Consider the following 21,695-nt stretch of genomic DNA (forward strand, 5'->3'; position numbering starts at 1 on the left):
TGCTTTTGTTTTTGCCCTAACATATATATAAAACAACAATAAAAAAAAAATATTGTTAGAAATATTTTTTACATTAAGCGATATAAAAACTCAAAAATATATATAGTATTCACAGACGTGTCTGGTCAATATTCAACTTTAGACATTTTTTTTGGAGGTGGGTGGGTGGGGGGGGTGGAGCGTCCCCTTTAAGTGGGGTTGGGTGGAGGCTGCTCGACTCGAAGGGAAACTGAAGAGTCAAAATGAGGTAAACAGAAAGCGCATCTGAGGGAAAATTAAGTTCAGACGGTGCATTGAAGACGGAGACGGTACGAACAGGTACGCTTGTATTTAAGTTCCCCCACGCCACTGAATTACTCACTGCGTTAGTGTTGAACCAACTCCCCAGTAAAGTCCTCGGTTTCTAACTTTTTTTTTTTTTTTTTTTTGAAAATGAATGCGGTGGGGGACATTTAAGGTGGAGTAGGAAGAGTTGGGGGCCAAACGCGTGTTTTTAAGTGTGCAGCTGCGCATTGTTTTGTTTATTCCACGTAGTTAAACGACAGCAGGTCGACTCAAAACGTAACCTGTTGTCTCATTTGTAATTTTTGTTTAATTTTTTAATTTCCCGGCTCCTAACCCTTTCAGACACACCGACCAACTCCCATCACAGTGATATCGGGCTCTGACGTCATTTTACTCTGACGAGGTTGTGAAAGCAGCACGTGCGTCGGATGAATTGGTTTCCTCTTTTAATTGGTGCCCCCCCTTTTTTAATTTTTTTACTTCTCATGGTTACTACGGTAACCTACAAAATGTACAGCATTTGAATGACAAATTAATTTAACTTAAAACATTTAAAAGGTATTTCTAAATCAATAAATATAGCTTTATTAACAAACACTATTAAAATATATAGATTTGCTGTGTATCAGTGACTGCAACGAGTGAAGCATGAATTATTCAAAATCTAGACAACACTTCATTCAATTATTCATAATCTCCATTGAGACTTGAGGAGGCAGTGCTGTTTGTGACGCCGCAGGTCGGAGGGCGCTTGGAGGGCTGGATGCGGTCGTCATGGTGAAGGATGTTTCGGAAAGTCAAAAAGCGCCACAGCAGCAGCAGCTCGCAAAGCAGCGAGATCAGCACCAAAAGCAAGGTACAGTAACTCGCACGCGGGTGTGTCGCGACAGAACCGCAGATCTTCAGTTTTCATCCGGCCAACACTGTCCGGTGTCTCTTTGTCTCTCTGCAGTCTGTTGACTCCAGCCTGGGAGGACTTTCCAGGTCGAGCACTGTTGCCAGCCTCGATACAGATTCCACCAAGAGCTCAGGTCAGTGTGACCGTCGTTAAACTTGTCTGCACATCGGCGCTGCCCCTCTCTTTTTAATTGTTTGTATGGTTCCCTGCAGGAAACAGCACATCCGAGACGTGCGCCGAGTTCCGGGTGAAGTATGTGGGATCCATTGAGAAGTTACAGTTCGACATGAGCAAGACCCTCCAGGAACCTCTGGACCTCATCAACTATATCGATGCTGCTCAGGTAAAGGGGCCGCAGATATTCAGTGACAAATTTAAAGTAGCAATAACGGCCGCCCCAGTTTTACCCGGTCCTACGGTCATCAATATAACATTGTTCGTTCACAATACAATGGAGAAGATGCCATAAATGATGCGATTCTTTGCACAGCAAGACGGAAAGCTGCCTTTCGTGCCCGCGGACGAGGAGATGGCTCTGGGAGTGTCCAAGTACGGAGTCAAAGTGGCCTCCCTGAACCAGTGTGTGAGTAGCGGACCAAACAGAAAAGTGATATGCTGTAGTGAGTGAATGCTCATTGATTGGACTCCGCAGTATTGCCGAGTCATCAATACAGCCACGCAGCGTGGTTTATGAGTTCAGCATCAGGTTATATTTTTGTCATGGTTCTGCACAAAGCTGCCGACTCAAATATTTCAGTCATCCCTGCAAAGTTCCCTTGACATTTTTTTTTTTATTTATTTATTTTTTTTTACCCAATTTGGCTTTTAACATTTGACCTGAAACATTTTTACCTCTCCATAGAAATTTGCCACTGAGCGCTCGCATCTTTCTTGACCACATAGTAAAGATCCTCATGCTGATTAGTCGGTAATCCCCCGTCGTTAACTGTACTCTTGACAGGACGTGCTGCATCGGCACCCTCTCTACCTGATCGTGCGCATGCTGTGTTACGACGACGGCCTGGGTGCAGGGAAGAACCTCCTGGCTCTGAAAACCACTGACACGAAGCAAGAGGAATGCAGCATCTGGGTGTACCAGTGCAGCAGCTCGGTGGGTGTGAAGGGAAAACTGGATGGAGGATATTAGAAATGAAAACTAAAGATTTGTGACAGTAGCATGTCCATGACCTGCCTGTGGTTACTGAATACTGCCGTTTTCCTCTCTCTCTCTTATGCGCGTTGCTTTCTATCTGTCTGAACAGGAGCAGGCTCAGTCCATCTGCAAGGTGCTGTCGGCTTCTTTTGACTGTGCTCTGACATCAGACAAATCGTGAGGCCGCACGAGGAACAGATGGGAGACGAGTGAAACGAGTGAAAGTGAAACAACTGCAAAACCAGAAATAGCTCATTTATAAAACCACCACGGCTGCATTGCAACCATTTCCCTCGTTTTTCAACTTTGCTTTATTATCTGGAGTCGAGGTCACCTGGAGGGCAAATAAGTGATTATTTTGTGACCTTGTGTTGATAAAAAAAAAATCCTGCACGTGTTAGGTACCGTTAATCCTCCCGTCATCCTCCAGTTGAGACAAAACTACTGTGAATTTGTCTGAATATTTTTCTTGTAAGTTGTTTCCGTTACCTCACCTGTCAGTTCGCCCTTTCAAAATAAAGTAACGTTCAGAGAAGAGGGAAATGTTTGCCTTTAAAAAAAAAAAAGCCTTTGGAACTAGCAGTGTAATATTTAACTAATCATATTTAATATAAGTCATGGTACGAAAGGCTACACAGTGTTTTTATTAATGGGAGACACTGTGACACAGATTTGACAAATGCTTTTCTTAATGAGGAAATCACCGAGATCCCTTCACAGGTTTAGGAATAATTTTGTGTGTGTGTTGTGTATTTTTTTAACTGCAGTTTTGGTTACTTCAACTTTGCCCCAGATCTTATATTTTATCCCTTTTGTTTTTTTGTTTTTTTTTCAATTTGTGTGATTTATCCATTTTAATGACTTATTTGAGTTTGGTTCTCATTTCTATTTACTGCGGATGTGCGGTGAATTTCTTGGTACCAAAAGTTTGTTTTGTTTTTTGTATTTAACGTCATGATCAAATCTGCATTAGATTAAGTGACACCATGTAAATTCAAAGAGGCTGGGGAGTCACATAGGAAACATTTTGGGGGAAGAATTTGTTGACCGGTGCGGTACTAACTTGACTTTGTACGATAACAACCCACGGCCTCCTTTTCACTGTGATCCTGTTGAAAATGTGTGACGGTAAGCAAAATGAAAGTATTTGATCTGGTACAATACAGCTGTGATTAAAGAGTCATTTTGTTTTCTGTCAGTGTCGTATTTACTTTTATGTGCTCGATTGATCTGAGCTATTGCTAAAGCAATAAAAAAATACATGTATATTTTTAAAGGTGGATGTAGACATGCTGAATTATTCTCCATCAGAGGGAGCTCTTGATCCGTCTGGCTTTTAGCTGGAACTCGCACCAGTCAAGCTGTTTTAAAAATGCAGGTCATCAGCTTAAACTGCAGCGTTGGGTTGAAATGATTTAAAACATTTGATCACCGGAATAATGTAGCAAAAGCAGGCACCATTACTTCTACAAATGGTTCATAAATTCCTCAATACTTTAAAGAAATAACAAGAGCCTGGTGTTATTTCATATTTTATTATTCCAGTTTTATTTTCTCATTTACTTGCACAACAGAGTTAAGAGTCAATGTAGTGATCCACAGACGGTTAATGAGAATGAATTGAGTTTATTTTCCCAGTTGTGTGTGTATGAGTGTCTGGTGTTTACACCGCGCACACACACACACACACACACAGGTCCAGCTGAGGTCGTATCTGTAACTGCTCATCACCACAGTGCATTAAAAGACATTTACTGCCCACATTAACTCTGCTCTTTTTTTTTCTTTCTTTCTTTTTTTTTACATTTAAATATCCACAAACAAAACCAAAATCTATTTACACGAATATTTTATTAAATCTTCCTCTTTCCAGTGAGTTAATATTAAACATGGTGAAGAGAGCGCATCAGCTACCATTCACATGCGTCTCTTGTCATTCACAAATCCATGGAAGGCTCTGGGTTCAGGTTAAATGCCTAAATATGAACAATATGAACAGATAGAAAGTTGCTCTGCAACAAAACAGAAGTTAATTACACTGTATGCTTTATATTTGTTTACACTTTAGATAAACTCATCTTTCTACATCAAAGGGCCCCAGAGATGTACTGGCATGAGGCTTAAGCTGCAGGAAGGATCCTCCTGCCTCTCTGGTTGTCAAAGATACAGACTTACTATCGCTCCTTTGGGACAACAAAACAAAGATCGGCCTGTCAGAGTGCGAGTGTTCTCAAAAGCGAGAGTAAGCAACAAAAGTCACAGAGCCAACTCCCGCTTTTTATCACATTCCCGAGCTCATCGTTGATTTCCTCTTATTTTCATACTCTTTCATTTGCAGCTTATTCTGTGCAGACAACACATGCACACACAAACACACACTTCCTCTTCCTCTAATAAGGCAGATGACAGGCGGAGACAGCCTGAGGATCAGACTCGGTGCAAAAGGTAATTACTGGCTGCTGCAGCTCCAGTCGGTGCCAGCATTTGACCAGAGGAAGAACTGGAAAGTTGCTATTGAATGTGATCCACCCACGCTAAAATAGCACAGGCTGTGCGTGTGTGTCTGTGTGTGTCTGTGGGAAAGCATTCCCAGAAGACATTTGAATTTATTTGCAGCTCTATTCAGTCTATTCACACCTGAAGAAATGGGCGCTCTGGGGTGTGATGAGCTGGAGGCCACTTTAACATGCAGCTTCTCCCTTTTCAAAACACCAGTCGGTCCTTGAAAGGAGGACAGTGAAGCGCTCCCTTGGGTGCAGCTTCCAGCATGTTCCAGGGTTAACTTAGCACCATTAGAAAAACCTCCACACAGGAGGGCTACTACAGGTCTGCAGAGTTGCACCTATAAGCAGACATTTAAAAATCGCTCATGCGCAGATGTGGAATGTAAGCATGTTGACTAGGTTCACATTTACATTTGTTATTAAGTTAAAATACACTGCTGTATTCTTCTCAGTACTGTCCTTTTAAAGGAGTGTCTGTACAATGCAGCCGCACCGAAAAGCGATGAAACGAGTACTGTACATACAACCTTCATTATGTCAAATGTCAACTTATGATGTAACGGATAAAGACAAGAAAAGTGCATGTATTGCGAGAGGTCGTTCACTACAATCATCTTTTTTTTGTGTGTAATTTTTAGAGTCTGTGTCACGAACATTAACAGCAAGCATTAAAACCACATACGGTCCCCACGGGTCCCTCTGGGACGCCCCGACTCGGTTGCCTTGACGACACCCACACACAAAGGTGCAGCCAAAGTTGATGCTACAGCAGTGATACCTAAGCAATCTCACTCAAGACGCCAGCGGAGATGATGATGAGGATGATGATGATCAGGATGACGACGATGTGTACAACAAATATTGGGACGAAGGTGGATGTATTTGTTGACGGAGACGGGTGAAATAGGGACGCTGCATCCCGCGACGCTTCCTAAACACCCAGGGCGACCTTTCAGTCAGCGATGAAGTGTACGAACGTTACGGGGAAGGCTCCTCTTCTCATCGGGTCTCCTTCGATGTGGCCCAGCTGTTAAGAAAAGAGACGAGAGGCGAGGTCAGAGGATCATAAAAGGAAGGACAAAAGACTTTTTTTTTTTTTTCTGAATTTTTCAGGAAGGGGGTCTAAAATATTTGACTGCATTCAACAAATTGAGTAATCTAAAGGACATATACAACACCACTAAAACACAAATAGGATTGAGTGATCAAAAAAACAATCTGTTTTCCAGTAAATTGCCGTTTTTACCAACATGATCCCATCTTGATTCTTAAAATCCCAACATTAATGTTTGTGACTGTTCTTGGTATGTTTGTGTACGTTCATGCTCATTTTTATGCACCGACTGATTCGTTTATATAAAAGTACACAAAAAGGTTATTCAGCTAAAGATTTCAAAATATACCTTTCATGCAAAATGAGTACAAATCAGGATTTTCTGAAACAAAATTGAATCGTACTGGGAGATCAATGACAACATCCATCCCTATGAAACACCATCACGTCACAAAAATATCTCAGCAATATTATTCAAAGGACTTTCCTCTTTTATATTACCTTGGGTGTTAAGAAGACAGTACTTATTATCTCCATATAAGTCATTCTAAACGTCGTCTACACCTGAAAGTAAAAAGCTCGGACATGTTTCTGCTCCGACAACGTTCGCAGAAGGCTACAAATGAAACACGGCGAGCCACTGAAGAAAAAACACAAAAATAATATCAAGTGGGGATCCAGCCTGCTTTGTGGGTAACTGAAACCACATCAGAGTTCAAAGTCATATTTAAAACATTGTCTTCACCCGCAACAAAGCATCCTTCCCTCATTTATGTTGCTTCACTTATTGAATATTTTTTACACACAAGAAACCCACAAATGAAAGTGGGAAGATTCATGTCATATTATAGGCCTGTTTGAAAGCAAAAGTGCAAGTGCTGCTTCATTACTGTGCTGTGATTTCAATATCTTAAACAGAACGATAACGCCGTTGGATGCTCGGAACATGGCGTTGACCTCGGGGGGGGACTTTGGGTCCATGCAAGGACAGACAGAGACAGAGAGAGAGAGAGAGAGAGAGACTGACTAAATACGGTCATATCTGCAGGGGTGGCTCAGAGGAAAACAAGTTGCAGCTGGCCGACGATCACACAAGGGGCTCCACAGAGGAAGCAAACAGCAGGCGGAAAAAGAGGAGGAGGTGGCGGGGATATAGGCCAGAATGAGGTCATGGCTTTTTGCTTTTGGCCACCATGGTTACCGAGCGCGCCGACATCCACGGCGGTGGAAACAGAACCGGAGCTAGTTACTTGGACTGGGAGCGCTTTGTGCTTTAAATCCGAAAACAAGTATCTAAAATGACCAACAACAAAAAAATAATAATAATAATAATAATAACCTACATGTGTACATCAAGTCTCCTGCATGAGAGATACTCACCCACCACTCCTGGTCCTCCTCTCCATCCACCACGATCACCTCGCCCTCTGAGAAGGTCAGCTCGTCAGGGTTGTCGGCTATGCAGTTGTAGATGGCTTTCACTCGCTTTGGCCTCTGCTTCTGAGGGACAGCAGCCAGCGCACACGGGTCATTTCATGTTTGCGCAGATGAAAAAGAAAAATGTTCAGAATTGTGCATTTGTGTTAAACACGTTTTTTTATTTTTGGGAACAAATGCAAAAGGGCCTGTGAAGCCCGAGTGGGTGTCAATGCTTTCGTGCAACCCTCCTCTGTCATCATCGGTCAACATGTTAAGGACAACTCACCCATTTTTTTTTTTTTTTTTAGAGCGCGGTGGAAACATGTACATTTATTTCCAGCCATACAGACAAAAGTTATTGCGGCTGACAGCCTACCAATAAAACAATAAGCTGCAGAGATAACCGATTTCCGCACACACAAGACAACTGTGTTGAGACACAACGCTGTACAAGCGTTTCCACATATCAGTGCAAACAGAAGGGAAACAGCACAACAGATCCAAAACAGCTTAATCCAAAGCCAAAATGCGGTCAACAGGAAACACGAGCCCTCCCTTCCCTGTGATCATCAAAAGCCAAAGAAGGTGAAATTACACACACCCACGACCCAAAGGCACATATGTGAATGCACAAAAACTTTCATATCTGGCTCCCACCAAAGTGACGCCAAAGTTGAATTTGATTTAGATTTAATCTGACTGCTGTTACCGGGTACAACACAGACCAGGCGGCTAATTAAACTCGCCCTCTTCCACTGAAAAACAGCTGAACAACTTCTCAGCTCAGACTACAGGAAGGAAATTTATTTTCCAAGTAGACACTGGAAGCACTGAAACAATAGGGGAGGGAATTGCACAACACTAATGAAGGAATAAATCGTGACTTGGAAAACAAGCTGCCGACGAATCTGTACTACAGAAGGAATGAATAAGCAAAGTACAATCCGGACGATAATAAGAGGAAGAGTGAGGCACTCACCGGGTAGGCCTTCCTCGGCATCGGGGCTGGAGGCAGAGACTGACCTACGGAGTTTTGGGGGCATCCTGGCACTTCCTTAGCTGCAAGCAGGAAAAGGAAATTACATCACAACGACAACAAGACTTTCCACAGGATCTGACGGATAGTAAAAGAAGTTGAGTTTCTGTACACTGCACGGTTTAAAGAGCCTGTACCAATAATTCACTCACCAGCTCTTTCGATGGATGCTGTTCGATTTAGAGGTCCTCTGTTGAAGCTTTTATCATTGCTGCAAAAAAAAAAAAAGGAAAGAAGAAAGAATAAAAATGGGCTCCCATCAACAGAGTAATAATCAAATTGAGAAACAAAAAAACCGCCCGACAGCTCTCTGCAGCTTTTTTACAGATTTATTACAGCACTATCAGCCCTGTGGGAGACACAAAGACAAAAGGACGACTGTGGAGGAGAGTTATTACTCGTCTGGCTCGATGCAGAGTTTAGCCTGGAAGCTAATGAGGCGGATAAACAGCAGCCATGTACTCTCATTCCTCTCGGGAAGCGAATACATTACATCATTCAGAACAGCAAGATACACAACGCCGGACTAATGCATAATGTTCCTGCGTATGTGTAGTGAATTATATGAGCCAAGTGTTTTCTTGTGAATGTAATGCAGCTGGAAAGACACTAGTGAACTTTGGTTGGGTTTAAGTGCATGCTGCCATGACATTTAGGTCTGCAGACATACAAAGAATTGCATCGGCTGAATATGCACGCGTGTTTTAACACTCTTACCCTGCAGGGGATTTAGGTGGCACAGTCCTGGACCCCAGCGGCCCCTGGCCCGACTTCGACTGAATGCTCAGGGCTTCCATCTTCGCCACAGAAGAAACACACAGACCTGGAACACAACGTAATTCTTTCATTTGCATTCTGATTATACGTTTGGGCTTTTTTTTTTTTTTTAACAGATAAACCGAGATCAAGAACAGCTACTGAGACACGCTTGTGATAAGAGCATTTAGGTCAACAATGAGCTTTTATTCTGAAAACAAGCTGTGTGTAAAGGTTCTCAGCCATTCAGGTCACGCTTAATTTAAGTTTTATCCAAAAGGCAACCGGACCTCTTTAGTTTCTTGAACACCTTTTGCCTCTCATCCAAAAGGTTTCAGTTCTGACTGACCGGAGAAGAGTTACAGGTTTTAACTCTTTGTGGGGTAGTTAACACCTTAAGGAGTTGTTGAAAGTCGTTGAGGAGAATTTTCAACAGACACTGCATCCCCTGTACAATTCAACCTGAGTGACACTGAGGCTGAAGCTTGTCCTACAGCAGTATAGTGAATGCAGTACAATGCAACGACTTCAAGAAAGTCTCGTGGCCTTTGCATGAAACAATCATTATCAATGATGATTGTGTTTGTTCATGATAATTACATACATTTTTTTTTAATTTATATTTTATTTATTATGTTAGAAACGAGAAGAACACTAACTTGGAACAATAAATCCAAAAACTTTGATGATTTAGTACAGATTTTTTGTCCATAAAGAAAAAAACAACTGGGAAAGACTTAGCAAAGTATGATTTTTGTTGTCGTTTTGTGTCTTTTCATCTGATATAAAAATGAACCATTTAAATGGCATCTTCCAGTAAATTGTTTATTATAAACTGCACTGAGCTCCAGCCAAAAAAACACTGATCTATGCTAACATGCCCTCACCGGAGCCGTAGTCACGGGTGCATATCGACAGCAAACTAAGGGTCTTTACCTCCCGTTGAAGTGAGCCTCATGGGGGGGACCGGAGGATGCATGTTGGGGGGGTCTGAGGACGACCTCTGTCGGCCAACCAGGTCTAAAGGACCCGGCTTCCAGCTGCTGGACGCTGAGGACTGACTGATTCCTCCCAGACCTGATAACTGGACTGAGAGAGATGGAAAAGGAGAAGGGATTATTAAAATGGAAAAAAATTATGTCGATGGGGAGAATGCAGTGCGCTTGCCAGAACTATCGTCCGCTATCAAAGTTCAGTCATTTTTACTGCATTGTAATTGAGAGCGACAGTTAACAGGGGAGAGGGAATGTGCAGAATGCCGGAGAGGTGAGGTGGACAACACAGCTGGTTATTTCTCCTGCGCTCTGTTGGCAGCTCTCCACACACTCACTGATGCTGTTAAGGACCGGCTGTGGTGAGCTTGGCACACAGTTAACTAAAAGAATTACAGCAAATTGATCAACAACTTTCTGGAAAAGACCTCCGATCCATGCGCCTCTGACGGGACGTTCCAAAGCTTCAGAGACATCAGTGGCGTTTCAACGGGTGAAAATATCGCTTCCCAAAACAGGCAAATGGGCCGGTTTCAGTTTATCGAGGCTATCTGGATTTTAATCTTCTCAATGTAAACTTTTAACACGTTAATTTTGTTTCTGATACTGCTGCCTGAGCTTACCCAGGTTCCTCGGGGGCAGGGGCGGAGCGGAGGTGGTGGCGGCCTGAGTGGGGCTGGTGTTGAGGATGGTGCCGTAGGTCTCGTTGTTGACCAGGTTGGGCATGTAGGTGCGCGGCTTGTCCTTGGCGAGGTTGGCGGCGTCGCGGCCCGCCGAGCCCAGGCTGGACTGGAGGTGGGAGTTGCTGCCCGGGGTGTAACAGCTGACCGGACGCTCGTCTCTCCGGTGAGGACTCGGCTGGAGGGAGCAGCGAGAGGTTAGAGGATGGGTCAATTGTCAAGTACAAAACCAAGAAAACTATCTCTTCATTTTTTTTTTTTACATTTTACAGTCCCTTCTGAAATTATTTGCCACAGGAAATGTCTGCTGTGTAACCTCTGCTATGAGCTCAGGTCCAATCAGATCAGGCTTTCACAAACCACATTTACTTCAATGATATCAAAACAAAAGAAAATATCAATTTGTCATCTTTCGGGGTTCTTTATGGAGGTTTCTTAGGTCTCTTTGACCGACCTCTAAGTGCTGCTGATTCTTCACCCTTTTTGGTTCCCTCTTTTGAATTTGATCCCCCACCACCCGAAAAAAAAATCTGATGGTTAGGATACATGTTGCATTTCTCCTCTCTCCTTTGCTGTCAAATCCCTGTGATTATACAGAAACATTTTGCCAACCCCTTAAGTTTAGGTAAAATGAAATCACTCAAACATCTACAACACACAAAAGACACTTTTTTGCCCTCAACCGAGCCGTTACCATCTTTATCACACTTACAAAACCGTTCCCAATTTTACCTCAAACAAAAAAGTCAACAACCTGCAATAAACTTCAAGTTCAGTACTTTTGGCAGCACTGACAAGCAAAAACACACAAATAATCCGAGAGCATTGATTCGAAAGTACAATAGGAATGATGAATTCAGGTTTTCAGTTTTGGATCCCAAGATATTTTATTCATTAGGAACAAAACGAAAGAAAATATTCCCTTTCCGAAATTCTTCAAAGCTTCTCAGCTTGATCTTTTTGTCTGATCAGCTGCTATAAATCAGATTTTTTTTTTTCCCCTTTCTTTGAACTTTTCTCACCATTTTCACAAATACAGTATTATTATTATTCATGTTCACCAAACTGTCACTCACCTTCTCATCCAGGTCCTCGTCGCTCTCATCCAGGTCTTCATGCTGCAGGCACCATTCATACTCGACGTGGACGTGGGCGTTGAATTTTCCTGCCAGCGCTTGGTTTAACTGTAAACACAAACAAAGTGACTGACAGCTCTTCCACCGTTGCAGGCGGTGATGCGCAGAAGCCGGCTCTGAACACAGTGAACTCACCAGCTCCTCGCACTGGAGGTGTTTGAGCCTCCGAGCGATATCCAGTGGCGTCTCTCCGGTCTCATTAGCTGGAAGGGAAAACAACAGACGCATATAATCACTGTTGCATCCACAGTCCGCATGAACACAAACACGCAGCCCATTTTCTTCCCCTCTCTTTCATTGTAACATGAGAAATGTGTAATTAAGTCTTTTCCCACACTAAGCCACTCCGTGCTTTCTCTCTCCGTGTCCTCCTCCTCCCCTCTGCATGTGTTATCTGGTTGTTTTGCTGATTTCCGAGCGAAGCAGGGCGATTAGTGTTGTGAGAAAACTCGCCATGCTCTGTTTTTTCAAGGGCCGAACTCCTGGGAACTAAACCTGAGAGACTTGGAACAAGGAGCGTTTGTATGTTTGAGAGCGAGACGTTGGGAGGCGGCCAGAGGAAAAAGTGTGTGAGACAAGTGTGCATATTCAAATACTACAGCAATGTAAAAGCAATCGGTTGCAAGTTCTGCATTCAAAATTTGACTGTGGTTAAAGTATATACAGTAAATACTAACCGCCAAATGTTATCAGTCATCGTAGTTATTATTATAAGTATTAAACATAAGTTATTTTTAACATTGGTGGGTTCAACTTATGTTATGTAATGTATATTTTAGATGTATCAACACATTAGCAGCATTTTTGCAGAAGTTAAGCTTTATAGTATATATGTAAAGTATATGTATTTAGTAGTTATTCATGTGCAATAAAGTCTTAAAAACTTCCAAAGCAGTCGAGATACTCGAAACAAGGCAAAAAAAAAAAAAAGGCACCAGAATTATGAAAAGCTTTTAATTCCAGATTAAAGAGGAAGTGGTTTTTTTATTTAAAAAAAAAAAAAGGGTCAGCAAAATTTGTAAAGTTATCTGTTTGTAAAATTTAGGAAAGTGAAAAGTAGATTTTTACATTTTTGAAATACAGTGGAAGGAAAAGTAAGAAGTAGCAGAACATGGAAATACAATTACCTCACAAATGTGTTGACAATATTTCAGTTAATGTACCTAATTGGGTGCTACACAAAAAGAAAGACAGGGAACACTACAGCTGCACTGTTTGCTGCTGGTTTGCTTCCTTACCGATCTCTATGGAGGCTTTCCCCCGCAGCAGCAGCTTCAAACACTCGCTGTTGTCGGTCAGGCAGCAGTAGTGCAGCGCTGTGCTGCCTTTGGCCGTCTGCTTATCCAAATTTAAACTGCCAGGAGACACAAACAGAGGAGAAAACTTTATAAAAACTTTTCTTTCTTCTGTTCATCCCCACTAGATATCTAATCTCCTCCCAACTAAAGATAAAAAAAAAAAAAAAAAAACATTCTTAGAATTTCTTTTTTTTCTTTTTTACAGGGGATCTCTTAAATGTTTGCTGCAGAGTCTCAGCACACTGACTTCTGGTTTCCTTCTGTTGTTTTCCTCCCGTGTTTACCTGTTCTGAGTGAGGAAGTCTACGATGTGAAGAGACGTTCTATCCACCAGCCTGACTGCGAGATGAAGGGCCGTCTCCCCTTGTTCCTGATATAAAAAAAAAAGATGAAATATCTGCATAAAACCTCTTGGAACATGAGGTGTTTTCACGGGGAAGAGCCAAAAACATGCAACACGCAGCTCTACATGGAAAAAGCTACGCAGATCAAGTTCGATGTCACGGCAGGAGAAACGCTTTGTGCACTGACGTGTCCGTTGGCGAGAGGAATGGGCTCCATGAGGTCGACCCCCTCGGCGTAGACCTGGATGAGGGAGAAGATGTCTCGCGACTTCACTGCGTCGCACAGCGTGTGGAGCCGTGACGTCGAATCGGGACAGTTCTTCCTGGCGAAGCGTTTCTCCGTGTATTTGGCTGTGATGAAGTCTTTCCTCGCCTGCCTGGTGGAGAACACGGGGACAGATGTTCTTTAACAGCTGCTGGATATCTTTTACAATAAAGGAGTGTGTGTGTGTGTGTGTGTGTGTGTGTGTGTGTGCGCGCGCGATTGTACATCAAATTTATAGATGCACCGATTAACAGCCGCTGATCAAAACTGTTCTATAAATATACGATGTTGTTTTGTTTTTTAGCAACCATCTAAATGTGTGGTTAAAGTTTATAATAGTCTTTATTTCCAAGTAGAAGCAGCCGTATACAAGCCATAAAAAGTACGATAAAATGTTTCTCTGTCTTAAATCATGTTACACCTGCAATCTACAAGGTATAACTGCCTACGGTGAACATTTTGATGAAGGAACAATGAAGCATGCAGCCATGTCCACTGCGTATGTGGTATTATTATTGAGACCTTTTGCTACAAAATCTTATATTTTTCTGAATTTAGTAACTTCCAGGAACCTGCGAAAAGCAGGTGTAGAAAAGCAAAACACAACCCTCCGTGTTTTGTCGACAACTTGTTTATGACTTCCAACACTGAATGTGATTCGAACAGCTGTGTGCTAAAATGTTAGTGGGAAAATCAAGGTGCCTTTGTGTCTTTTTTTATTTGTTTTATGCAAGCATAAAAAAACATCTTTAGAGCCAATTCCTCGCACTGCAATCAAAAATTCACAACCCAAACTTTTTATGAGGCAAGCAAAATTCTCAAGTCTGTGACCAAAACCAATAAAACTTTAAAGGTGGGAATTTGTTTGCAATTCAAAATATTATAATCTCAGTTCATACATTTTTACTTAGAAACTTGATTTTGTGATTACAGTGCGAGAAATCTGCTGTCAAAACAGTTTTTTATGCTTGCATAAAAAAAAAAAAGACACAAAAGTACCTTGATGGCCTGCAAAATGAATGTTCATCAGATTGGAAATTTACCAATTACACTAATTAAAAACACAATTAATCCAGTTCAGAAAACATGATCAGCAAATTGTTGGTTAAAATGTGTAAAAGGGTCACGGTTAAGTTGATCGGCTGTGGCAGAGTGTAACGTGAGATGTGTGACGAAGCAGGACTGGGAAAAGAGGAATGGAGGTGAGACGAGGGGACGGAGAAAGAGTGAAGCTGCAGGGGTGACTTACATGTCACTGGCTGGGTTGGGTTTCACCACATTTTCAACACTTAAACAAGCCTCCATGATTTCATTAAAGCCTGCATTCCCCACATTCTTGGCCAGCTGTGGAGCGCACACACACACACACACACACACACACACACACACACACACACACACACACACACAGTAAAAGTAGTAATGTATAATTTTCTGTGCCACATTAATTAATTCAAAAGTCATCATTACAGCTTACACAACCATTGGGAAGCAGTTGACATCCTGAACTGTAAGTGTGGAGCCTCACGGGCTGCACGTCCGTTTGTGGCCAACGAGACTGGCGTCTTAACACCGAGGCAAGCAATCATGACTGGAAGCATTTAATCCCGGCCGTCCCACAGGCGGTAAATCTCTACACCAAACGCTGATTAGAAAAGCCAAACAAAATCTCAGCTATTCTGAGTGTGGAGACTTCCAGAGGTCTTCAAGGAGGAAGAGAATGAGGTCCGCCACTCTCCGTCCTTCTCCCCAAATTCATCTCCTGCCTGATATACTGTCCTCCTTATTATCGTCCACTTCCCTTGTTCCTTTACTCTTTTCTTTTCTGATGTTATCCTGCCTGAAAATCTCCTGAGAGATCTGGATGGAAAATCAATACAACGGAAACAACTCAATAACTTAATAACAGGAGACTCGAGGCGGACATCAAAACGAGATTTACCAAGAGCTCCGAGGTGCTGAGTACGTCCAGAGTGAGGGACTGGATCCGGGAGTAGTGGACTCCCAGCTCCCTGTGGATCCCCGAACACTCGATACAGGTGAGAATGCCCAGGTTGGTGGAGAGCCATGTCGGGTCTGAAGGGAGAGAAAGGAAAAGAAAATAGGAGAGAAGGAGAGGACACAAACAACACATGAGGGAAAAGAGGGAGAAAATTAACAGTGGTGATGAAATGCCATTGGGCAAAAAGCAATAAAGTAAAAGTCATTTCTGCAGCTTGTGAGCCAACTTTGATGTGTCCTTGTGGGAACTTCAGGGACTCTGGAAATGTAATAGCTGCCTGAAGGGATTTTCACTGTGGCACAGCACACAATGACAGAGGAAAGTGACCACGAGGAACTGTAACCAAGTCTGGCCTGGAGACTCTGTGCCCGTCATATGTACCATGTTAAAAGTACACACACACATGCAGGACGAATTTACATGGAGGAAAAACTCATTTCAAAGTTGTGACCGAACATCTCGAACAGACGATCCACTCTGTCGTTTTAGCAATTTCTAACTCGAGGACTATCTCAGTGGTTTTGCATGTAGCACACTACCTGCATATATACTGCTGTTTATTACTTCACTTCTAACTCTTTCCCAAAGCTTAGCATAGAAACGGATATATTGGATTTGCTTCCAAGCGTCACATAATTTCCGTTTATTTCAGAGATTTGCTTCAAAATTCTCCTGCCAACATGTTGTTAACTTCATTTTTTGACAAAGTCGAGAACAAAGGAGAACGGCCTGAAGGATTTCCTGTGATTTTAAAGACATCATCGCGGCTCGAGAATATGTCATTCTTTTCCCATGATTTGTAGGATTTCTCACCACGTATGAAATTTGATTGGGAGCGCAGAGCTGTGGATAATCCCAGTTTGATCCTGGCTGATCCTGTCCCTGTGTCAGGAGGTTTAAATAATGAATGAAGTTTCCTGCTGCTGCGCCACGAGGTGGAAAATCTGCACAGCGACTCGGCCAGTTTGAAAATGCTTGTTTTGGATCCTGCATGATGGTTGCAGTTATTTTATGAACTCAAAAGGGCAGAGTCTTACAGCAGTGTGAAACCTCAAACTGCATATGTGATACGTGAACAACATTAATGTCAAGACTGAGATAATAATCTGTCCATTACAACCATTAAAAACTGCATTTAAATGAACATTTCCATCTGTAATTGTTGAAAAGAAATTGTAGAACTGCATAACTGACTATACATTTTTTTTTAGAAGAGGACTATGTGTGCACTACCTATATTTTCATAATGCATTTTATAGCATTTCCAGGGCTCCAGGGAAATGAAGTCACAAATCTAGGAAATCCTGAGACCTCAATTCCTCTCATTCAACCTAAGAAGAATTGATTTGGTTCCCAAAATACATGACTATGTTATATGTGTGCATTTGGTTATTTTTTTTCTTGTTGTAAAAATGTTGCACATTTCTTAGGTCAACAGCTCTGTATTATGGGACATCTGGTGTTGATAGAGTTTTATAAATATAACCAGATTAGTAGGCAATGATCATGTAATTGGGACAATAAAAGATCATGAAATGTTGCGACAGTGACAGATAACTTATCTCCAACAAGTATCACATCCGAGCGAGTTGATTTTCAAACCACAGTGAAATAAAAAGCAACCAAATGCTGCCCGGAAGGTAAAAAAAAAATTGCACCGCAAATCATCATTTAGATGTTCTAGTTTTGCATGGTTTAAGCGCGCTAATCTAAATTCTGTGCCTTAAAGCATTTGTGAGTCGAGGGGGTTTTCCACTCACTGGGGGCTCCGCAGTCACAACACACGTCATTTCCTGTCATCCTCTTGACTTCCCCCAGGATTGCCTTGGTCAGCTCCTGCACAATGTTGTTCTCTCCAACATGATGGTCCCCTTTAAAAGCCTGATTCAACGCCTCCTCCTTACTGTTCTGCAGCACCGAGATCCAGCTGGAGGAGGGAGCAGAGGATGGAGGAAGGGCGCACAGGAGATGCGAGTCAGGCACATGAACATGAGAATATCGACAGAGGAAGAGGAGAAAGTGGAGCGGGGAGAAGGTGAAAGTAGGGCTGAGGCGTACTTAAAGAAAGAGGAAGAAAAATGGGAAGGAGAGAAGTGTTAATGGACGGGAGGTGGAACACAAGGCTGAGCCTCTGACTGGGTGTGAGGTAGGGAGTGTGTGGAAAGGAGTCGAGGTGGTAAACAGGATGCACTCAGGCTCAAGACACACACACACACACACACACACACACACACACACACACACACACACACACACACACACACACACACTCACAAGGGGAAGGAACAGGCACTTACATCTGACAGTCCTGGTCGTCCTCGGCCTGAAAGTGATACGTTCTGTCATCTAAAACAAAAACAAAAAAAAAAGATGAATGGAAGAGAAAAAATAAATAAATCGAACAGCCGTAGAGATGTGGTAAAAAAAACTCGACGTGTCCTACTGAAAGATCCGACTCTGCAACTGAACACAGCAACAAAACATGTTCATATGTTTTGATAGGAATCGGCCAAATAACCATGGAGATCTGTTGTTTTTTTTTTATGTCCGAAGCAGCTTTAATTATTTGTCTCTAGTGGCCAAAGCTTTAACCTCTAAATCTCTTCTGTGAGCTGAGAAACTGGCCTGCAACCTTAAAACAACTGTGAACTGTGATGTCATTTCCTGTCATCGTTCCACTTCCAACTTAGTCATGAAACCAGTTAAAAGCCAAAACGATGTATCATCAGATACGTCACCGTCCAGCCAGGAAGTAGAACGTCTGAAAATGATTCCAAGTAATGTATTTGATATTATTTGATCGGGTTGTTTTTTTTTTGGCAGATAAAAACAAATCATGGAGGAAGAAACGATTGTTTTCAGATGTTTTCACTCAATCATTTAGTACATGAAATGTCGGTTGTGAAAAGAAAGACACGACTTTGTGTTTGCAGTTCCTTCTCGTTTTTGACCATAATACTGAAGTCAGATGTGTTCAAATCTATTGTTTTAAATCAGCTCATCTTTTTGTTTGCTGCTGTTGAAACAAACCTTGGCCTCGTGCTGTCTGAGCTAAATACAACAAAGTGTTTGGCGACACTGACCCCAGACTGGGAAAAAGGAAAAGAGGAGGTCCCATGGAAAGAAAACCAAACCAAACAAAAACACGACGGCGACAGAAAATCCGAGGCCAAAGAGAGGAGGCTGAACTCACGTGATATGAGGTCAAAGCTCCGCTTCTCCTCAGGGTTGTGTTTCACCTGACAGGTGAGCAGGTTGAGTTTAGCTGGCGGTCGGTTCGCCTGCCAGAGAGAGACAGACATGCGGGACGGAGAGGGAGGCAGGGTGGAGAAAAACAACAACAACGACAACAACAAGTGAGTGAAACTGTTGTGTTGAACCGCATCCGGCGGCTGCTGGAGACGAATGAAACATCCGATAGGCTGCTGTGTGCGAGCCGAACTGGGTCAGGCAGAGGTGTTGTCTGGGCTCAATGTTTTTTACGGGAACGAGCAGATTTAAATGAGACTCAGCTGAGGCAGCGATGTGAGGAGAGTGTTAACAAACCCAGACTGTGAGCTCTGCAGCCTGATGTTAATATATTCATGGCTAATGGGTGAAGATAATGACCAGCCAGAGAGAAGGCCTGCAGCCAAGACACTAAACAGTAAAGTGTGTCAGGCTGTGTCAGACATGTGTCTGCATCAAGTGTGTGTGTGTGTGTGTGTGTGTGTGTGTGTTTGAAGTGTAACAAACACACTGCACACTCATATTCATGTTTTGAGCAGTTTTTTTTTTTTTTTTTTTTTCTCCAGAGCACACAGACCAAAAAAAAGTGTTTGCTTACTGTGCCGTGTGAGATGGTGAGGTATCCATTCTTTGCCGTGCACTTTCTCTTCTGCCACACTTTCCTCAATCTGGGACACACACACACACACACACACACACACACACACACACACACACACACACACACACCAGTGAGTAATGTGTTACAGATACAGTACAGTGGCACAGTGAAGTCGGACACATTTGATAAAATATTTAATATGATCACATGAGGGATTCACATGCATTAGTGATGAGCCACAGGCTGAGCAGTGTGTTTTGCAATAGAACAATAAAAGCTGAAACAACTGGTCAAGTGACTGGTTAGTCGAATAATAGAAAATTGATTTGCACCAATTTTGATAATCAATTTTCAAGGGGAAAAAAAAAAGAAGAACTTCTGCTTCCAAAGTTTCCCAGTGTAAAGATGAACTGTTTTGTATCCTTTTATTTTGAAAATCTTTGAGAACAATGTTACCTTGGGCTCTGGGAAATTGTGGCCATTTTTATCCTCTTTTGATTTTTATGATCAAAATAATGAATCCAGATAACAATCTGCAGATAATTTGTTGAACGTAAACCAAATCTGCAGCTGCAACTTTATCTGCTTTCTAGTATGAAATAAAAACAACCTTAATTTCAGTGCATTTATTACAGACATTATGTCGAGCTGAGACACTGCATCTGATCTTTTGTACACCATCTGATGATAAACTCACCCGTCGCTTTTCTTGTACAGGCACCCGCTGCGCTCTGTGCCATGCTCCTTGTTGCCCTGCGGCTGGTGCAGGCTGTAGGTGGTGCTCTGCCGCACCTGTGAATCCTGGGAAAACACACCGACAGGGAATAAGAGGAAAAACAAGAAGCCGCACATTGGGTTTGCAAAAACAGCATGCAGTGAAAGTGGGCGCTATGGAGGCGTAAAATTACTCCGGTTTATCCTGCTTCTGGGTCTCCTGCTCCTCTGAGAATTTCAAGACAAATATTATCGGAAGAAAATTACTGCTGGTGGCCTGATTGATTTTACACACATGAAGGAGGAGAGAAAATAAGAGGAGCTTTCACACCTCTGAAGTCGGGGTCTAATTAATTAGAGGCATCAAAAAGACAAATCACATTTTGATTACTTGCCTGGCTGCAGTTTTAACACATAAAACCTTAAATTGACTCAATTTAATAGATTTATCATCTGGATATTTGTCTTTGACTGCAACGTAACCTCGACAAAGGATCAAACAAAAAAGCCAGATTTTTGTGGGAGTGATGTAATTTCCTTTCTGGAAACACTCCGGGAAACAGAGAGGATGACCTCTGAAGGCTGGAGCTGGCGAGCTCTTTTATATGCCGTTATCAGCAGACACACACAACCAACACAATCTTGGAAGAGCAGGACAGCAGCTCAAACTTTTCTCAGTGACAATTAATTCAAACTTAAAGGAAAGACTAAAACAAACCAAAGCACTAAAACATGATATCATATTTGGAAAAAAAAAGACAAAACCCAAACACAGATAATCCTGCTGCCGTAAAAGAGAACAGAAAAGAAACTGCTGGTCTAGCACTGGACACTACAACTGAGACAACGACACAGTGAGTAGAGGATGCAAACAGCCACAAGAAATCCACTTACTCTCCTAGACTTGTTTCACAATAGACGGAGGCAGCGGAGGAGAGAAGAAAACAATCCTCACGTGAGAGCAGAAGCTGCTTGCAGCATATTTAACACTTCACTAAGCACAGCGCAGTGAGTGGTCACTTTAAAATCACCTCAGATCATTCGGGTTGTGGAGTAAAAGGAAAAAAAAAAAAAAAAAAAAACCCAGCAACGCATGAATGCATGAAACGTAATGGATTTAAAAGCTTTTGGCACACACAAAAAAAAATAAAAAAAATGTGCCTCTTGAATTTGCTGAAATATGATGTATTTCAATGTCAATGGTTAATGTGTCCTGTGTGTCATGTATAATATACCATCTTACTTTACTGCAGATTTAGAGGAAGTAAGAAGATTAAAATATTCTGACATACAGTTTGACACTGAAAGGTTACAAAGAACCATCGGGGTT

The 21,695-nt window shown here is 42.2% G+C and overlaps 2 protein-coding genes across 5 annotated transcripts in view; one reads left to right on the top strand and one right to left on the bottom strand.

The window, feature by feature from the left end:
* The first annotated feature begins 201 nt into the window (after positions 1–201).
* itgb1bp1 (integrin beta 1 binding protein 1) lies at positions 202–3,529 on the top strand. Of its 2 annotated transcripts, none has more exons than XM_069152313.1 (7): positions 202–318; positions 1,025–1,141; positions 1,238–1,316; positions 1,396–1,526; positions 1,674–1,766; positions 2,145–2,294; positions 2,446–3,529. In XM_069152313.1, the coding sequence occupies exons 2-7, from the start codon at positions 1,070–1,072 to the stop codon at positions 2,515–2,517; spliced, it is 597 nt and encodes a 198-aa protein (XP_069008414.1). In that variant the 5' UTR covers positions 202–318; positions 1,025–1,069; the 3' UTR covers positions 2,518–3,529. The 2 variants fall into 2 exon arrangements, with proteins under 2 accessions (XP_069008414.1, XP_069008415.1); XM_069152314.1 differs by having other exon boundaries at positions 202–308.
* A 328-nt stretch (positions 3,530–3,857) lies between these two features.
* The window catches only part of asap2a (ArfGAP with SH3 domain, ankyrin repeat and PH domain 2a), a 51,760-nt gene continuing 33,922 nt past the window's right edge, over positions 3,858–21,695 (bottom strand). For 2 of the 3 annotated variants that reach the window (XM_069152311.1, XM_069152309.1), the window contains 19 exons: positions 20,349–20,452; positions 19,649–19,718; positions 19,016–19,103; positions 18,120–18,168; positions 17,583–17,749; positions 15,763–15,896; positions 15,070–15,164; positions 13,743–13,932; positions 13,496–13,581; positions 13,152–13,267; positions 12,049–12,116; positions 11,854–11,961; positions 10,721–10,955; positions 10,042–10,194; positions 9,067–9,172; positions 8,502–8,560; positions 8,293–8,372; positions 7,275–7,394; positions 3,858–5,867 (listed from right to left, as the gene is read on the bottom strand). In XM_069152311.1, coding sequence (XP_069008412.1) covers positions 5,793–5,867; positions 7,275–7,394; positions 8,293–8,372; positions 8,502–8,560; positions 9,067–9,172; positions 10,042–10,194; positions 10,721–10,955; positions 11,854–11,961; positions 12,049–12,116; positions 13,152–13,267; positions 13,496–13,581; positions 13,743–13,932; positions 15,070–15,164; positions 15,763–15,896; positions 17,583–17,749; positions 18,120–18,168; positions 19,016–19,103; positions 19,649–19,718; positions 20,349–20,452 — 2,103 coding nt within the window. In that variant the 3' untranslated portion in view covers positions 3,858–5,792. The remainder of the gene's footprint in view (positions 5,868–7,274; positions 7,395–8,292; positions 8,373–8,501; positions 8,561–9,066; positions 9,173–10,041; positions 10,195–10,720; positions 10,956–11,853; positions 11,962–12,048; positions 12,117–13,151; positions 13,268–13,495; positions 13,582–13,742; positions 13,933–15,069; positions 15,165–15,762; positions 15,897–17,582; positions 17,750–18,119; positions 18,169–19,015; positions 19,104–19,648; positions 19,719–20,348; positions 20,453–21,695) is intronic. The other variant, XM_069152310.1, reaches the window with a different exon arrangement.

This window comes from Embiotoca jacksoni, unplaced genomic scaffold, assembly GCF_022577435.1.
Source record: "Embiotoca jacksoni isolate LCO1_2020_lvr unplaced genomic scaffold, fEmbJac1.0.p SCAF_18, whole genome shotgun sequence".
NCBI classification, from domain to species: Eukaryota; Metazoa; Chordata; class Actinopteri; family Embiotocidae; genus Embiotoca; species Embiotoca jacksoni.